The following is a 19,785-nucleotide window of genomic DNA, read 5'->3' on the forward strand; positions in this document are numbered from 1 at the left end:
CTCAGCGTACCGTGGTCCATCGACCCTGCATGGCTGCTCTCAGCTGGATACGTGTCATCCACAGCAGCCCTGCCTGTTAGGGAGAGAGTGAGGGCTGCGGTGGGTGTAAGGGAGGTGGAAATAAATGGGAAGAGTGGAGTACCAGCAAAGGAGGGGGGTGGAGGAAGGGATGCAGGGAAGCTGCTTTGGAGCAACCAGAGGATGTAACATGAGAAGCAAAAGAGGAGTGTGGTTTGACTTGAGCAGGGTCAGAGGTGAAATAGGGTTGTCTGTCAGATGTTACTCTGCATCATAGCTCCCAGGGAGAAGGGTCAGTAGTCTTCCTGCTCTCTCTTTTTAACAGTGCTGTTATTTTCTGCCTGTTCTTTACTCACCTCATGTATCTCCCCCATTTCTCTCTAATAGGGCTCATTGATGATGTTGCTATGTGCCAGCTGGTGTCTTCTCCCATCCTTTTCAATTCAGGTAAGGCAGTTAATAGCTATGTGTGCCTATGTAATGCAAAGGTAGATGTCTGCATGTCAGTCTGTGAATTAACTGTAAAAAAAGAGGTTGTGGTTTTACAGGGAGCACATATCCTGTTTATTTTTGTTTGTTTGTTTGTTTGGGCAGATGCAAAGACTTCTTGTCTCCCTTGCTTAAAGTCACAGCACATAGTGCACATAGCAACAAACCACAACAAACCAAAAAAATGTTTGCTTTAAATAGTGTACGGGTGCATCTTATTTCTCAAGAATAAACAAGTAAAATGTGTGTTGGTAGTAGTTTGGCAAGTTTGTTACCTTGGACTTAGTTTGGTGGCAAAGGATACTTTTGCTTGTTTGTTTTGTTTGGTCATGCTTAAATATGGAGCAGATGGGACAGACAGCATTTTGATGTGCACTTTCATGGGCCTAATTAGGGGTTTAATCATTCAGAAACAAAAATTTAATCAACGGTCTTCGTCACATTTCGATGTGCCAATTTCATGACATTCCATCCTGGCGAAGGGCACACTGGATGTACAACTGATTGGATTTCACTTTTACTTTACAATAATTGTCAATCATCAAATGTCAAAGTGTGTCTTTGGAGAAATGTTACATTCCCTAGTAAGAGTGTTTATTCAACTTGTAGAGTAGCGAGGACCAAAGATCAATCAAAAGAACGGCACCATGCAGTAAAAAAGAAAGAAAGGAAAAAAGCTGTTAACCACTAATGTGGCAAAGGGTGTGTTTTGTGATGTAGTGGTGGTGAGAGTTATTTCATTCTCTATAAAGATTAGTACCAGTTTGTGTTTTCGTGCCCCCCCCCCCCCAATAAAACAAGCTGAGGTCAAAACTACTGAGCATTTTAAATAAGTATTTTTAATACAGCCTCTGTCACTGCTCTGCATGAAAAACCCAAGGCTTCTTGTCCTGTACTTTAACCTTCTTGGAAACATTTTCAATAATGAAAAAAGGGACAAAAAGATTTTCTGTTACACAGTGTGTGCTCCACTTGCACAGTTGCTCTTGAGAAAGGAAGCTGGGTTTGGGAACTTTCCAAGAGGTTATAATGAAGCAAACATTCAATTTCAGCGGACACCATGAGAGAGTGTAAAAGTGCTGGGAGATATTATTTGGCACATTTCTGGGAAGTTGACCTCAAGAGCTGCCAATTATAGCAAAGCATGGTCTCAAAGGAGTGCATTGGAGGAACTCTTATAGTTCTAGCTCCATAAATATACAATTTTAAACTCAACAACAGACATCCATAAGCATGCGCTTACACCAAGACACCCTCAAAACAAACACATAGCCACATCTGCAGCCTTCTTGCAGTGTTGTCCTCAAAACTAATCTCGTGACAGTGTTCTCTTTTTTTTAGACTCAATAATATAATTACTAATAATGATATTCTGACTCTTCTTCTTCTTCTTCTTCTTCTCATTATTATTATTATTAGTAGTATTATTATCAATTTTAATTTTTGGAGGCTATATTTATAGGGACTCCAGCTTTTTCAGGGGAATACTGGAAATCATTCAAGGAGGATCTATTTTTTTCTCCAATAAAGACACACATCAAGGATGTGTGACGGCTTTGAGAATTGATATAAATCTTTCATTGACACCATCAATGTCATCCCCCATGTCCCTCCAAAATATAGAAATTAAGTGGAATTAAATTTCCATGTCAGGTAATCTCCTGTCAGAGTTTGACAGGAACATCACAGTTATATAAATAATATATGCCCACATAAATGATATAAATTTTACAGTTCAAATTATGTATTAGTACTCCTGCCTTGCCTACAGTAAGCATTTATTTTGTATCATGTAACCTGATTTTGTGTGTCCTTTACGTGCTTCCTGACGACACTCATTCAGATCTCTGTTGGTTGATGCAGAAGGAAGCTAAGACATAGAAATAGTCTGCTTTTAGGTCAACCCCTCAGAGAAGCAGAGGTGTGTGTTTGTGCATGTGTGTGTGCACGTGTGTGGGTGGGTGTTTGTCTGGGTGTGTGCGTTCGTCTGTATGTGTGTGATATTACAGAGCAGAGTAGTAAAGGTATGGCAGCCGCCTGAAGAAAAATTTGAGCTGCCTGCATCTAAGAGAAGCTTTCATCCTCCTACCTGCCCACTAAAGAGGGGAGACTTACTCTCTCGCTTTCTCTTACACATGTGCGCGCGCACACACACGCACATAAACACACACAGATAAAGTAGCAATCAAGAGAAATTTTACCATGAGCTTGCTCCTTGGTCTAGATTGATTTTTCTAGTCACAACGTCAACCTCCAGCTTCTGTCTTATCTCTCCCGAGGATTGCAGGAGAGGCACGAGTGGCAGAATTTAAAAGAAGCGAGCTATGTCTTACTCGAGCCTTATGAGTGACTTTTTAGTAGCCAAATGCAAACTCAACAACACAGAGAGGGATTGCTTCTTGGGGTTGACAACATTTCTGGCTAAGATCAGACATCCTGGTGATGGGGTCAAGGTGTGTGTGCACACAAAATTCTGTTTGCTTGCTTGTATTTGTTCATTTACTGATGGGGAATTTCACTGCATTTGAAGAAAAAAAGCATTAGATCTTATATATCTTTTAATTATACCTTCAAAACAATTGCTCTGGACAAAATAGACATCAGCGATACAGTCTGGCACTTTGACAAGTCAGCAAAACAACAGCCTGATGAGAGTGTATAAGTTGAACAAATAAACAAATGCTCTACACTCATGGCCACTGCATTAGGTACACCTGTCCCACTGCTTGTTACCATAAATAGCTTATTAATCAATGGCAGCAACCCAGTGTATTAAAATCTTGAGGACCTCCACAAGTTCAAACCAAGTATTAAAATGGGGAAGAAAGGTGATTTTAGTGTCTTTGAACTAGACATGGTCTTAGTACTTCAAAAACTAGTGATTTACTGGGATTCTTCCATTCAAGCATCTCCAGGCTTTACAAAGAATTATCAGAAGAAGAGAAAATATCCATTAAGCAGCAGTTCTTAGGTTTAAAATTCCTTGTTGTACCAGAGGTCAGAGGACAATGGCCAGACTGCCCTGAGCTGTTAGGTAACCAGCAGCACCAAAAGACCACACCGGGTGCCACTTCTGTTAGCTAACAACAGGAATATGAGGCTATAATTTGCACCTGCAAATGTAAAGGTGCAGGGAATATTGTCTTGACACGCTTTGCGACCTTTACTACCCACTGAGCTTGATTTAAATGACACAGTCCACTTGATCGTTGCCGACCAATGTTCATTATGACCTTTATGACCACAGTGTTATCCTAACGGCTGCTTCCAGCAGGACAACCTCCCATGTGACAAAGCCCAGACCATCTCAGACTGGTTTCCTAAACAAGACAGTGAGATACTCAAAGGACCTCTACAGTCACCAGATCTCAAACCAACAGAGCACCTTTGGATGCTGTAGAGCAGGCGATTCGCATCACTGATGTGTGGCTGACAAATATACTGCAACTTCATAAAGCTGTCATGTCAATATGGACCTAAAAATGTTTCCAGCACCTTGTTGAATCTATGCCAAGAAGACTTAGGACAGTTCTAAAGGCAAAAGGGCGTCCAACCTGATAATAGCACCTACCGCCTCATTCAGTGTACCTAATAAAGTAGCAGGTGAGTGTAATTTATTTAAGGCATCTAAGGTTTTTTTGACAGTCTTGTATTTCCAAATTGTGCTACCAACACATCAAGAATCCTGTAACCTGTATCCTGTTGATACTTTTATGGGTTCATGAGCAAATTATCTGTTACTTTAAACACTTTACACATTTTTAAGTGAACAAATCGGTCTTTTTGTTCAGTGGAAGAATTCCAGGAAAATCTTCTTGAGGTCTTACCTTCTGTGACACTTGCATTATGCAATGAAATCATAAACTGCCAGCTTATTCTGGGACAATGTATGCTTTTTAAGATTCTTCACAAGGATCTAAGTTTGTTGAAATAACTTCATAAGTATTTTTTAGGTGTTTTAGCCATAAATCATCATAAATATCTCACTCAGATTATCCCCTCAAAGTAATTTGCATTTAGCTAGTTAGTAAGTAAGTAGGCAAGTAAGCATAATTTCTTTTTACTGTTGTGTAGTATTTTTTCACACAGGTCTTGGGAAGATTAAAGTGCTCTGATGCAAAATATTAATTCAAGCCCCTCTCAAATGAAGTTAAAAAAATATCTGAAATAAAACACAAGCCGCTAGACCAGCCTTCTAAAAGCAGGACAAGTTTTGTCTCATTAGCCTACTCTTGCGTACATTATTGCTAACTTACACATGCTAGGTCTTAATAAATAGAGCAGCTAACATTTCCAGTGACCTTGTTCCCATGTGCCTATACTGTTAGAACCTATCAGAATGCACCAGCATATGATAACACAGCAGTTACTGCTTGCTTAACTAACATTAGTCAATAAACCAGTGGACCTCAAATATACAGGCGCTGTCACTAGCACAGATTTGTAATATCCCCCGAGACTGGATATTAGAAAGAAGCTACCTCCATCATTTAAATACGGTCTAAATTTGCTAGCGTCATTTTGTAAACACCTTCGCTGTAATCCTTTACTGTTCCTGCTGCCATGACAGTCTGACAGTTGAACACTTATTAAATGCAATGCCCGTAGAATGCGTGTTATCCATGGGAAAAGAAGGCTGCAGTGGAGCAACTGTGCTTGGATGCTACGGCGCTACACAAACCGATACCCACTCCCAGGGTATGTTTGATCGTCTAAATAAAATTGGTTTGTGAATTAATCATGTTTCTTGTTCATGATGTTTAAGGATTGGCCGAAATATTTGGCAGTAGCATAAGAACTATTCATCTTACAGATGAAACTTGGAATTCTGGGACATCTAAATAGCATCGTAGCGAGATAGCTAAACATTATCATTTCAATCTGTTATAAAGTTCAAGTTCAACATTATTTTCATTCAAATTAGTCATACAATCACATTTTTATGGCCTGACTCCCTTAAGGCAAAGGACACAGGCTATATATACAATGGGCAAGATAGTACAAAAATGTAAAATGCACTGCTGGTGGTAAAGTTTGGGTCTTTTCTTGTTTGGTTTAATCATTATGAAGTTAGACCAAACCATTCTTGCTACTGCCTTTGCGGTTCTTTCAGGCAGCCATCCTGAGCTGTCAGTTTGCCAAACCACACTACGAATAAGCCTGTCAAGACACTCCCGATGGCACTGCGTTAAAAGTACACAAGACTTTGGTACTCATGCCAAAATTATTGAAACCCTCAGAATACAATCTCTGCTGTGCCTTATTGAATGCAGTTAATGTTGAGCAACAATGTGAGGGTTTCTGTGATGTGTAAACCTAGAAATCTAAAACTGTCCACAAGAGATGACCAACAGATGGAAATAAGAATATGATTTTCTTTGATCTTTCTAAATGATTTCTTTTGTTTTATTGATATTTGGGGAGAGGTTTTTCTCTTTGCGCCATATGGTTAGGTCTTCCACTTGCTCTCTATAGTGCCTCTCACCACTGTTGCTTATTAGTCTCATCTCTGTGGTGTCATCTGCAAATTTTATGATTCTGTTGTTGTCATATTTGGCAACACAGTTCTGTGTAAACAGACTATACTCTAGAGGACTGAGAGAGCAGCCCTAAGGCATGCATTGTAGATGAGAATGGTTTACCTATTCTCACAGTCTAGGAACTGCTTCCCAGAAAATTGCATTGAAAGCAAAGCTGTAATCAATAAACAAAAATGTAATTTATGTATTTTTGATTTCAAGGTACACTAAAGCAGCGTGCAAGGAAATGATATAGCATCACCTGGAACAGTATGTAAATAATATAATAAATAATGTGTGGAGGATAGCGGGAATGCAAACAAATCTATGAGTCCTAATTCTTTGAACAGTTTTAAGATCCGTCTCTGTCACCTGTAGACCAGTCTCATTGGGTGGGCTCTGGGGTGCTGCCACTGGCTCTAAGTTGTGAGTTTCAAAGCTCGTATAAAAATTGCTAAACTCATCTGGGAGAGAGGCACAGATGTTGATAGCTACACTAGGTTTTGATAGACCTAGATATTTGGTAATGTTACTTATTTCTTGATTTAAAATTAGTGGTACATTCTTTGCAAATAAGCACACACACACATACAAACACACACATTTGCACATGCATTAAATGTTGTTGTTGGGTAAGAACGAGTATTACTGGAATATGGATATTCACAAAGAATTTAAGATAGTCACTGACCATTTCACTAACCTTGAAAAAATTGTAGCCCTGGGGCCCATGCTGCTTTAATGTGGCCTTGGCTGTATTGTCCTCACAGTCGGCTGCAAGCATTTCACTTTCTGCTTGTAGGCATGAAGCAAGAGCACTGACAGGTAGTTGGATTTCCCAAAGTAAGGTGAGGTTTTTGCCTCTGGTTATGCAGGTGAAATGCAGAAAAAGTTTTGGTAGCACAGATTTTAAGTTACAGAAGTCAGAATATCTCCTGTGTGCTAATGGCTCCATACAGATCATTCAGTGCCTCTGCAGCAACATCTCACACAGGGGATTATCTTAGAGGTGGAATAACCTGCTCCTTTTTCTTTAGCTGTTTCAGAAGTGGGAGGCCATAGTACAAGACCAGTTAAAATAAGCAGACATTGACCTGTCAGTAAAGAACCCAGAACAGAAAACAACATACAACGGCTCTTTGTATCCTTTGAGAGCTGGTTCAGACGTGAGGTTCAGTCCCCTTTTTCCTTGAGCACTGGATGTTGGCATGAAATCAGCCATTCGTTTTGTGAAATAGCAGTGACATATGAAATGAAAACAAGTGAGTGAGAGCATCCCACAACCTCCTCCCACCCTGTTGGATTCCTCCAGCAGCACGGCTGTGTGCTGTTATTATAAAACCAGCATGCTGATGTTTAGGAGTTCTATACCATGCTAAACAAGTTACTTTTGAGTGTTTGTCATATGAACATTTGTTAAGTAGATTAAATACTAATCAAAGGTATTATAGTGCTTCCTCTGGAAAAAATAAAAAAGAACATTAAATTGTGAAATTTTATATCAATTAATCTGCTAGTTCAGACTATTCATTTTCCAAAAATGTCAACCTCAAAGGTAGCAGCACTAGTTAATTACTACTAGCACTAGGGAAATCCATCCAATAATTGTAAAGGCCTTTCAGTGTTGATAGTATTCAATGTTCTCTATACTTCTGATATGATACAGTATTTTGTACTGGTGACATGTGACAACGTCTGCCATAAAGATTTAGAAACAAAAGCAATTTATCAGCAACTTAATGTGGTTGGTTGTGGTTAAAAGAAACAACACTGACTATTAACTAACTGCAAACTGTGGTAAATGTTTTGCTGATCCACCAAGTCAGTACCACCTGCTGTTTTTCCTATCACTATGGCTACTGTATGAGCTTTTTCACTTGATCTTGAAACATAAAATATGTTGTTTTGGACATTTGCTGGAAAAAAATTGCTTTCCCACACACCCGAGGGAGGTTGGTTAGCAAAAATTGATGATGAGTTATAAACAGTGTTTTTTATTGTGGAACGAAGAGTTCCTCCAAATATTCTGATTATCCCTAAAAAAAGCTAGAGACATTGCCTGGCTGTAGGAAAGCTGATTTGCTCTATTACAGCACACTTGGCATACATTATTATATACTAAGATTTAAGATGACGAGATACCTGTTCTAAATGCAAAGGCCATAGTGATGCATTGTAATAATAATAGTACACATAATGTATCAAGGTGCCTTGTCTTAACTCATTCAAATACTGATCTCAGTACACTAACCTTAATGACCCTCAACAGAATATTTCCCTTGCAAATGCCCACAGCTCTGCACTTCAGCTTGCAATGCATGGATTCTGCTAAAGCTAAAGCATTTTTACAGGACACAACCCCCTCCAGAGCTACAGAAGCTCTTGTATAAATCTTACCTTTATACTCTAAGTTGTGCTGTCCAAACAAGTAAACTGCAAAATCTGAAGAGTACATCTTTAACATTTAGCTCATATATTTCATATATTTTAGGCTGACTTTGACAAAAAATTGAGGTGGAGCACATTAGTGAAGAAAACAGTCAAAACACAGCTTTAATTGAGTCGTAAGATGAGTAAGTAGCATCAGCTGTTGTTGGCCTCATTGTTGTCAGACAGCTTTTTTCATGGTAAAATGCATTCAGCCCTCACTCTGTAATTATGCAAGGGAGAGGGGGAGCAATAAATCTGATAACACACACACGCACACACACATGCACACATATACTTAGGGGTATAAACTCATGGACAAGCGGAGAATTGTTGGAACAGAGATGAGATTAGAGAAGCTTTTCTGATCTGTGGCATGAGAAGACTTGGCTCGTGTATCAACCAGCCATCTAAGCTGGCTTATCCTGATACAACCAGGGGCAGACACCACACACACACATACATACGCGCGCACACATGTGCACACTTACAATAAGAAAGTTTACCGGGTGATGTCAGGGAGGAGGAGGTTGGAGAAGAGTGGGGTAAAATCTCCAAACAATTCCATATCCCTGTTAGTCATGGCCTTGCTTTGCCTGTAAAGCAGAAATGACTGAGCCCTTGTTAGCAGTGTCCCCAAACTCCACTAAAATGTCTACTTTGCTGTCTTTCTACTTCACTGTACCACAAAAAGTATTTCAGCTTTTAGATTTGCCCTGTGGCATGTGGACTGACAAACTTATATCCTACTCTTCTTCCCTTCTCTCTTCTCTCCTCCTCTCTTCTCCTCTCCCTTCTTCTGCAAGCAGAACTGATGCCCAGATGGTGTGGTCCAGTTCAGTTCTCCCTGACCGTTTCATGGGCCACAAAACAACCCAAGAATCCACGGCCGCTGCCTGACTCAACCCCACTGAGCACTGTCCACTTCACTCGTAACCCCTCACCCCTAACCTTAACCCTTAGCCCTTCGCTTCCCTCCGTCTCGCTCTCTGTCACGCCTGTTCTTGCGTTCTGACAATCCTCCCTGAGCACAACATGGTGGCCCGCATTCCCTTTCTTGTTTTGGTCATGATGTGTCAAGGCGTTTTGCTCTCAGACCCACCTCAGTCACGTCGGGAGATCCGCATCGAGGGTGACCTGGTGCTCGGCGGCCTGTTTCCAGTGCATGAAAAAGGAGCTGGCATGGAGGAATGTGGCCGTGTGAATGAGGACAGAGGGATCCAGAGGCTGGAGGCCATGCTGTTTGCCATAGACAGAATCAACACGGACAAAGCTTTGCTACCAGGGGTCTCCCTTGGGGTCCACATTCTTGATACCTGCTCCAGAGATACCTATGCACTTGAACAGGTGGGTGGAGATTGCCATTGTGCATCAATGGGAGATGATGAATCTAGACAGTGTACAAATTTAATTTTCTGCCATATGGTAGTTTCCCTGCACACCTAAAATTTAGTCTCACTACCACAAAATCAGATCGCATCATAATCATATCTTACAAATGTAAGTCAAACTCAGTTTAAAGGACATTTAAAGTAAACACATGACAGCACTGAAAGTAATCAAATCCCCACAAAAGCACATTGGTGAAATATCGGGATAATCCATGTGAATGCTGATTTAACTTTTTAGGTACAGCACAGTTAAAATCTAATTAGTTGTTTTGTGCTCCTGGGCGACTTGAACTTTTGCTATATTTTGTCTTTAAAAAGTTGCTCATCTAAGTAATTTGTGGCCTCAGAAGTTAAATGTGCAACGTTTCCATTTTAAATTGAGTAAAACTATAGGCTCTCATTAAAAGGTAATATTCAGGTGAAGTAAATATACCTCAAAATTCTATTTTATTCACAAAGGAAAAAGGATATTGCCTCGAATGATAACAGCAAATCCGTGATGAGAAAGATAGATTGAAGCTATTTTCGATGGGGGAAATGAGCCAGATAAAAAGAAAGGATGGCACTTTCCCCTCAAGGATTGTTATCTTCAAAAAAAATCTTCTTATTGCTGAGCTATTTAGGTATGATGCATCTAGTGATCTTACGCAATGAGCTCTGTGACTGATTGCATAAACCTTGAATTGTTGACATCTGGTTTCTCTAAACAGGTTGTGGATTTATAGCTTGTTTTCCACAGCAGTTTAAATACAGTATAATCTGCCTTGGTCTTGTATGAGTTAATTTACAATTTGGACCCTGTACTGAAATGAATCAACCTCATGTGTGAAGCAATAGATTTTTATTGTCCATTCAAAAAGAGAGAAACTTAGCATTAAAAAATAACCTCAAAGTATTCAACTTTTATTTATGTAGCACATTCATTACAGCAAAAATAATTCTGTGTTGCCCAGGCTCTGGAGTTCGTAAGAGCCTCACTCACCAAGGTGGACGACACAGAGTTCATCTGTCCCGATGGATCATATGCTTTGCAGGACGACAGCCCGCTTGCAATCGCAGGAGTCATAGGAGGATCCTTTAGCAGCGTCTCTATACAGGTAACAAAAGTACAGAAGTAGTTATACAAACAACAATCACTGTGATCATCTACTTTTAACTTTCTCATTAACTTTTTGCTTATTCTCCCATGACCAAGGGTTAAAGTGACATTTTCCGTTTCTGCTGTTTTCATATTTATGTGACTGTGTATGTATGTGTATGTCTATTTCTTAGAATCAAGCTCCATCGGTGCGCTCTTGTGTGTTTTCCCAGCCCTTGTAGCTCTTGTCATAGAACTATGTAATTTGCATAGTTTAGCATAAAACCTCCTTCTCCCTTACTCCTCTGTGACTGCACAAAAGCCTCCTCCTATCAGTCCTTAAATCCCTAATCTCTGAAACTGTCTCTCTGTCTTCTCTTTCTCACCCTGCCCTGTCTTTTTCTCTCTCTTCCATTTTATATATTGCTTTTTTTCTCTCCTCAAAATCTTTGCTCGCTCACTTCTCATAACTTCCTGCTTCCCTTTTTTTCCCCTCCATATTTATATGCATTCTGAGGCATCCCTCCCGGCTATTTGGGGAGATCTCAGTGTATGCTGACCTCAGCCCCCTTCTTTTCCTCCTCCTCCTTCCTGGGGCAGCCATTGTTAACACATCTGCACTGCCTCTTGTCCTTCATCAGACATAATTATGCTTTGTTTTCTTGCGGCTCATTTTTGTTGGCCTTTGTTGCTGGGGTTTTTTTATCGTTTTGTTTTGGGGGGTTTTTATCTAAACAGCAACCGTGTTTACAAGACCTGAACTGTGTGCTGTTTTGTGATCTAATGCCAGTGAAGCTAATCCAGCTACTCCTTCATGCCTTTGTACTTGGCCAGTCTGTCTGTGGCTTCCAAATGAAGTAATAGGGAATTATTTTATGTTTAACCATGCACAACTAAACTCCAGTGCCTTGAAGGCATTTACTTAGCGAGCATGATTCCTCCCCTCTACTCATTCATGTCTCTGTATATGTCTCTGCATGCGCATGTGTGTGTGTCTCTGTGTGTGCATGTGTGTGACTTGCATTCCAAGGAGAAAACGCACAGAACCCCTCCTCTGCACCATTTTTCTGTCCTTTACTTTCATTTCTTTCCATATCCACATTCAGCCCATTCCTATGCATTTCTCCCTTCCCTCTCTCTCTCACAAGGGAAGAAGGCAGCTTTCGCTAACACAGTAAACTCTCCGTGTCCCTACACACAGCCCTCTTAGGTAGCTGGTCATTGTTCAGTGGCAGGTAATGGAGCAATGCGGTTACATTTTGCAGCATGACCTTCCGTGACATTTAAGTCAAGTGCCATCTTAAACCCATAAAACCTGCCTGAAGAACTATAAGCAGCCATCAGTGCGTGTGTGTGCGTGCTAGTGTATGTCAGCGCAGGTGTTGGCGTAAGTGTCGGCCTGTTCCGTCGCACATCGGTGTATGTATTTGAGCGTGTGCTCTAATCTTCTGCATTATTAGTCTAATGAGATTCTGACATGTTGTCAAAACAGCTCATCAGCTGAGCTATGAATGAAATATAGAAAAGCACAGACTGATGCGCTCTAAAAGGATTAAACTGAGGCGGGAACAGAATGGCTGTGTAGTTTGTGTTTATTTGTGGGTGCCTGTGCATGTTTGATTGTGTATGTTTACATGTCTTCGTGAGCGCGAGGATGTCTTCCAGTCGTATCTCTACTGTTTGTGTGACACCTGTGATTGAAACTGCAATAAACAGAACATGACCATAGCCCAATCAATAGTAAAAGGGAATGCGATATAGACGCTACTAGAGATCAGACACCCGTCACTAATAAATGATTCACCATGTGCATACGTACTTGCTGTGTTTTCTTTTATCTTCATGTTACGCAAGAAGTAACTTCTACAAGCAGAGATCTTCAGTAGATGTTGCCATTTTCCTTATGGAAAAAAAATTCTTTTCTCAGCTTTTATTAAAAATATTTGATTAATTGCCTTGCAGTCAAAGGTTAAAGATCACTTGCAACAGATAAACACTTACACCAACTTTAAATAACTAAGAGCAAGAAGCTTTAGCAGTTTCAAACTGATGCTATTGTTTCTATATATTTCAACCCTAAAGGGAACTTGCCTATTATGTTCCTTTTTAGTTCCACTTTGTTTTAACTTTACCATTCCCTTTCTTCTGCCAAGCCTTGGTACAGCCCTTCATTTTATCCGCTGTTTGTCCTGTGAAAAGCGAAACACAACTTCCTGTGGAAGTTCTGCTTCCATACGAATTAAACGTGTAAGTAGCAGCCTAGTGGTGCTTATCAAATACACCTGATTAACTGAGTACCAGCAAATGTAACCACATCTGTAATCTATGCCTTTTCTTTCTAAAATGAATATGGCAACACAGCTGAGGTTTGCTAAATTACATCTGGAAATAACAAACACAGCACATCAGCATAAGATCCTCATACCAACTGTCAAGCACGGTGGTGGAGGAGTGATGATTTGGGCTTTTTTTTTACAGCCACAGGACCTGGACACCTCATAGTCACTGAGTAGAACATGAGGTCCTCTGTATACTAGAATACTCAAAAGACAAATTTGAGGCCATCTGACTGACAGCTTGACTGAAACTGGGTCGTGCAACAGGACATTGAGTCCAACTACAGCAGCAAATCCACAACAGAATGACTGAAAGAAAAGAATCAATGTGCTGCGTTGGCCCAGTCAAAGTTGAAACTGCAACCTGATTGCTTTGGTGGGACCTCAAGAGAGCTGTGCATGAATGAATGCCCACAAACCTCAGTGAACTGAAGCACCTTTGTAAAGAGGTTTGCCAGAGTTCCTCCACAACAGTGTGAGAGACTGATGAAGTCAAACAGAAAATGATTACTTCACGTTATTAGTGCTAGAGGTGGTTCTACAAGTTCTGGAATAATGGGATTGTGCTGCCTAGATTTTTTTTCACATATATATATTCATGACAGAAAATAATAAAAGTTACTATAAATGTTAAGTTTTACATGTTTTAGCTCTTAATTTTTTTACTCTACCTTTCAGACATTGACTACGTTCAGTCTAAGTGTCAAATCATTCCTAAAGAAAATACTTTTTATACTATCACCTGAAAAAAAATCATCAAGTTCATAGAAAATATTTTAATAAAATTCAGAGTTATTAGATTGTATTCACACTGATCCATAAGAGTATAATCAGTCAATTCTAATTCAGCTCTGGATACATAACATTAAAAATATAATTTATAAAAAATTATGGGAAATCTCCTTTTGCTCATTTATCCCTGGTTCTTCTCAATAACTTTACAGTGTTATCTGCAGCAAAATATTAAAGTTAAAATATTAAAATATATTTCATCATGGGCATAGCATGGGCTATGAAAATCCAACAAAAAAAAAAAAAGATATCAATCAATGTCAAGATTCTAATTTTAAAGCAGTTGCGATAGCTTAATTTTACAACAGCAGGCTCAGAATTATTCCACCTGATTTATGTGTTCCCTCAGGTTGCCAATCTTCTCAGGCTCTTCCAGATCCCTCAGATAAGCTACGCTTCAACGAGTGCCAAACTCAGTGACAAGACGCGGTACGATTACTTTGCCCGCACTGTGCCCCCTGATTTCTACCAGGCCAAAGCCATGGCTGAGATCCTGCGGTTCTTCAACTGGACCTATGTGTCCACCGTCGCATCCGAGGGTGATTACGGGGAAACTGGTATCGAGGCTTTTGAACAAGAGGCACGCATGAGAAACATCTGTATTGCCACTTCAGAGAAGGTAGGAAAAAGAATTCATTTGCACATTTCTGTTGTCAAATCGACATGGCTATAAGGAGCAAACAGAAAGAAAAGCTAAACAAAACAAACAAAGCCAAAACTTCCATGTGGAATGTCACCCTGATGTATGGCCTACGGCTGCACCAGCAACAATAAGCAAAGTGCTAAATTTGTCCGCTTATAAAAGTTTGTCTTTACGTTTTATCTCGTCCTACACCAAATAGGGTTTAATATCACACTGGTGTTATCAGTCGTGAACCAGAAAATGAAAGCTTATCTCCAAGAACTCATTCCGGGTGCTTTCACAGTCACATTTTTCATCTAATTTGCTACAGAAATGCATGTTGGTATGAGACTGTGAGATATATCTTTTTTTGTCACGTTTCCGCCTATGATTTATGTGATAAATAATTACGAATAGGGAACATAAGCAGGAGGAGCATGTACAGTATGTCTCTCATTAAATTGCAGCATGTCTCCTCTTTGTCCAGGTGGGACGGTCTAATGCAAAGAAGTCCTATGAAGCTGTGATCCGTCAGCTCCTCCAGAAGCCAAACGCCCGCGTGGCTGTTCTTTTCCTGCGAAGTGACGATGCCAGAGAGCTGCTGGCAGCTGCTGCCAGGCTCAACACCTCCTTCATATGGGTGGCCAGCGACGGCTGGGGTGCGCAGGAAAGCATTGTCAAGGGAAATGAGGTCACAGCTGAAGGAGCCATCACGCTTGAATTGGCAGCCAATCCCATACCAGAATTCAACCGCTACTTCCTTAGTCTGAACCCTGTCAAAAATCATCGTAATCCCTGGTTCAAGGAGTTCTGGGAGCAGCGGTTTCAGTGCTCTTTTGGGGGAGGAGGCGGAGTGGGCTTGGGAGAGACACCTCCCCCACCATGTGACAAGGACTTGGCGATGGACAAGAATAACTTTGAACCCGAGTCCAAGATCATGTTTGTGGTGAATGCCGTGTATGCAATGGCTTACGCCCTACATAACATGCAACGTAGCTTGTGCTTTAACACCACCAAGCTGTGTGACAGCATGAAGGCCTTGGATGGGCGCAGACTCTACAGGGATTACATCCTTAATGTCAGCTTTGCAGGTAAGAGAGCTATAGCACGGCAAACAGAATGAAGAGCGATAAGGTGTTGAGGTTTTATGAAGAATAAGAAGTAAATGTTGGAGAGGAAGCTGGTGGAAAGACAGCAGGACATCGATGGGAATTTTCAGTCCCTAGTTAACAATCCTCTGTGAAACAATACAGGGATGTTGTCCTTCTCCTCAGCCAAAACAGCCGCGAACATAAAAAGTACTGAAACAAATCCACTTAATTGCTATGTATTGTCAGAGCCAGCTTGCCATTGACACCTATTACCCATGCGTAATTGATACGACACTTGAAAGTTGCTTTGAGGAATGAGAGCTTCAGTTAATCCGTCAGCCATATTCTTCTCTCTTGCACTAATGAGATTGTGTGTGTTATAATAGCTCCTATAGCAGGCTGCCTGTCTGTCTGTCAGTCTCTGTAGAGTTGGGAGTGAAGAGACAGAGGATTGGCTTGACTGACAGATGGCGTACAAAGGAAGCGTTATAAATAAACTGCTGTGTCTCAGGGACTGACACAGGTTTAGAGGTGCTTATTCCTCCACCAACCGTGACCAGGAGCAGACATCAAAACAGCCAGACAAACAACACTAACACGGCAGATTTGCCATGGGACGCTGGGGAGAGAGAGCAGCAAGGATGGATGGAGGATGAGAAAATGGCATCACCTATGAGGGGAGGGGGGGAGGGAGCTTACAGATAAGAGTGACAGGCAGACTAAAATGAGAAAAGAGAGTTTGGGGTAAGGTAAGAGAGCGTAAGACAGAAAAAGAGATAGGGAAAGAAGGAGGGAGAGAACAAGTGAGCACCGAGGCAATTCCGGAGTGGGACGGCATGCGTCAGCAGAAGAAGAGAATTCTCTTTGAAATTCCCCATCTTCATTTCTGCTACAAATCAAAGTGGAGCATTTCTGTCTGAGAAGAAGAGCGAGTATAAGATAGAGAGTGAAGAAACAGTCAAAGCAATTGCAGTTGCATCCTCCACTTTGCACCGATGATCCCACTCCATTATAGAGTACATACAGTGAGAGATGGGAAAGATATGCAGATTTACACACACGGGAAGCTGACAAATGCTCTGGAGTGGGTTTTGGGGCAGAGGAGAGAAAAGCAGGGAAAAGCAGAGGACAGCAGATGAGAGAGAAGGTGTGAATCCCTCTGTGACTTTCCTACATCTCTATGTCTGATAATACACTCCCTCTAACTGATGTATGTCTGCGAATTGCATGTTTTTATTCTTCAGCTGGTAAGAAAGAACAGCAAATACAAACAACCCGAGTCCTTTTACAGTGACAGTGCTGACAGAATGACAAGCAGCTGTATTGGTAAAAATCCATTCAGAGAAACTGTGCTGATAAGAGCTCAAACTACGTGGAAGACGGTACAGTTAAACTGGGAACTTGCGGCAGTGTTTGTTTTGAGGTATTGGTTCGCCCAGAATGACTCACTCTCGCTCTCTGCTGTACATATACATCCTTCCGACTACAGTATGTAAGGAAGAAGCTGAGGTGAGTTGAGGTTGAATGTGGGGTATGAATACTGCAGCATCACCATCCGCAGTGCTCTCAGTCTGAACTGTAGCAGACGGAAAACCAACGCTCTTCAGTGCTCTCTGTCTCCCTCCTTTCGCCTTCTCTTATACACACATGCAGGTTTATTGCACAGTCTTTGCATTGCATCAAAATCGGAGCTTCCTTATAGCTTCCCACTGTCCCATAGGACTGTGTTCTTAAATGTAATAAGACTGTTGTTTTATTAGCTTTTACTGACATTGTATGTGGTGCCCTAATGCACTATGCTGTGTTAAAAGCAGTGTTTTCATATGCGGCTCTCTTCATCTAATCTCGTCTTGCTAGTTGCTATGGTAATGAAGCCGACACTATTGCCAATTGTTGAAGTGATCCGCTAGATCATGGGAACTGCTCCTTACCAACTAGTAACAGACACAGAGGCGTTTTTTATGCATTTTTATGAGGCCTCACAACATGCTTCATACGCAAAACGTAGACATACATACACACAAGAGGCACATAAACACCTTCCTAACAGTCTTTTTTACAATGAGGTGGCTTGAAATGCTTGTTTTTCTACCAGCATGAAATTGCAGACACCCCCAACCCACACACTTCTCAAAGCCATCATTCAACTCCCACCCACCCACCTCCCCGATCTGCAGCAAACAGATCAGTATATACACACATGCATGCAGTCTTCTGTTCAAATAGTGGTGATAGATGTGATATTCCCCCTTCTCTCTTTCTCTCTATGTGTGTGTGTGTGTGTGTGTGATATGTCTGTGTTAGCAGAGGCGGTGTGCCTTCAGGGCCATATTGAGCTTGCTGCAACGTTTAGATGCTAGAGAACAACCTTCACTCATTTTCTCTCCCTCGTTTTTCCCTCAGTCTCTTTTCCTGTCTCTCTGTCTTTGTCGCTGTCTGTCTTTCCGTCACTCTTTCACTCCCACCTCATCACTCCGTCTTTTCTAGATGCTTGTCCCCTTTCTTTTTCTCACCCGGAAAGTGTCCTACTCTCTCCTACATTCAAAAACAGCACATCCCACTCAGACTTCACAAGGTTGCTCTCCTGCCTCCACTGCCTCTCTGCGCCAGTCTGCTTCTCCACTCCTCTCCCTCACTTTGCTCATCTGTCCATCCAGCCTTCACCTATTCTCTGTTGATTCCTCTCTCTAAAGGCTCTCCTTTCCATCCACCTGTATCTCAGCTACCATGACATCAGTTTCTTGCTTTTCACTTTTGCTATCTCCTTTCTCTTTCTCTTGTATTCTTCTCCCTCTACTCGCTTGTCACTTCCCTCCTTTCTTTGCCCTTATCTTGTCTCTTGGCTCATCCTCCATCCCAGCACCTTCTGTTTTTCTCTTGCCATTTCTTTCTTTTGTCTCCTCTATCTCACCACCTTTCTTTCAGTCAAGCCTCAGCTCTCTTCCGCTACATTTTACCTCCTATACATTTCTGTCCCTTACTCTAGACTCCCTTTTCTCTACGCTATCTGTCCTCTGTTCCCCTGTGGCCTGTTGTTCTGTGACCCAGTCAGCGCCTCCATCCCCTAGGACCAAATCCACAGGGAGAACAAATATAACTAATGTGCTCCCTCTGTGTGTGAATTTGTGACATGTGAGTGAATACCTGCATACATATCCGTATGTACTGAGGGGATATGAGTGCTTGTATGTGTGAAGTCACGTAAGCAAAAACAAAAAAAAGATTTACCCTCTCCACATGAATCTGTACACTTCACTTTCACCGCTTTTAGATGACTTATTCCTATTTATTCATCCCAAGCCGCCTTTGCCTCCTCTCGCTCTCTCCCCCTGTCTTTAATACCCACAATCCCCCTTGGGCTTTGCTTTAGCCCGACATGGCCGAGAACATAATTAATTTCTCAGCTTCTGAATGAAAAGCCTGTTTTCACCATGCTTCTAATTAAGCTAGAATAATAAGGTGTTTCTCAAGTTAGTGGGAATGCTAAGTGTTTCACAAAAATTAGGGTTCTGGTTAGCCTGCCTTATAACTACAGTTTGTCTTGCTTAAGTTGATTTGCTTTTTCTTTTTTTCCCTCTTTTTTTGTATTTTTTCTGTTTAATTTTAATTTCTCCCAGCTGTCTAATCAAGTGCAATTACAAAAATCAACGAGTTTGTTGCCGATGCGGTAAGATAGTTGTATATTTAGATTTGGTCGGGACAAAGCATGCTCTATGTTTCGCCCAACCTGTGAGCCACAGTTTCTAGTGCACTTGTAGTGTACCACATGAAACATGAATTGGCTGACAGTATTGCGGGATGTCAGCGAGTGAGGCTTGGTCTTTTGTTTGCTGATGACACTTCACAGGCATGAAAAGTCACCTGGAGTGTGGATGAGGTGACACAGAATCACCTATAACACTGCATTAGGTTGCGTTAAAAGATCCGTTACACATGGAAACCTAAGAGCCGCCGTTAGGAAGCATCGCTACAAATCATTCCGTCAGTTTATTGTTCAGCATGTTGCTCTGATGTAACAGAAA

General features: G+C 41.2%; 1 protein-coding gene across 1 annotated transcript in view; it reads left to right on the top strand.

Annotated features, from left to right (window-relative positions):
* grm3 (glutamate receptor, metabotropic 3) overlaps positions 1-19,785 on the top strand; it is a 39,915-nt gene that overhangs the window by 9,332 nt on the left and 10,798 nt on the right. Inside the window, exons 3-7 of the mRNA XM_039614480.1 lie at positions 406-465; positions 9,263-9,800; positions 10,798-10,941; positions 14,400-14,669; positions 15,160-15,763. Of these exons, the coding sequence (XP_039470414.1) occupies positions 9,489-9,800; positions 10,798-10,941; positions 14,400-14,669; positions 15,160-15,763 (1,330 nt within the window). The 5' untranslated portion in view covers positions 406-465; positions 9,263-9,488. The remainder of the gene's footprint in view (positions 1-405; positions 466-9,262; positions 9,801-10,797; positions 10,942-14,399; positions 14,670-15,159; positions 15,764-19,785) is intronic.

This window comes from Oreochromis aureus, linkage group 7, assembly GCF_013358895.1.
Source record: "Oreochromis aureus strain Israel breed Guangdong linkage group 7, ZZ_aureus, whole genome shotgun sequence".
In the NCBI taxonomy this organism is placed as follows: Eukaryota; Metazoa; Chordata; class Actinopteri; order Cichliformes; family Cichlidae; genus Oreochromis; species Oreochromis aureus.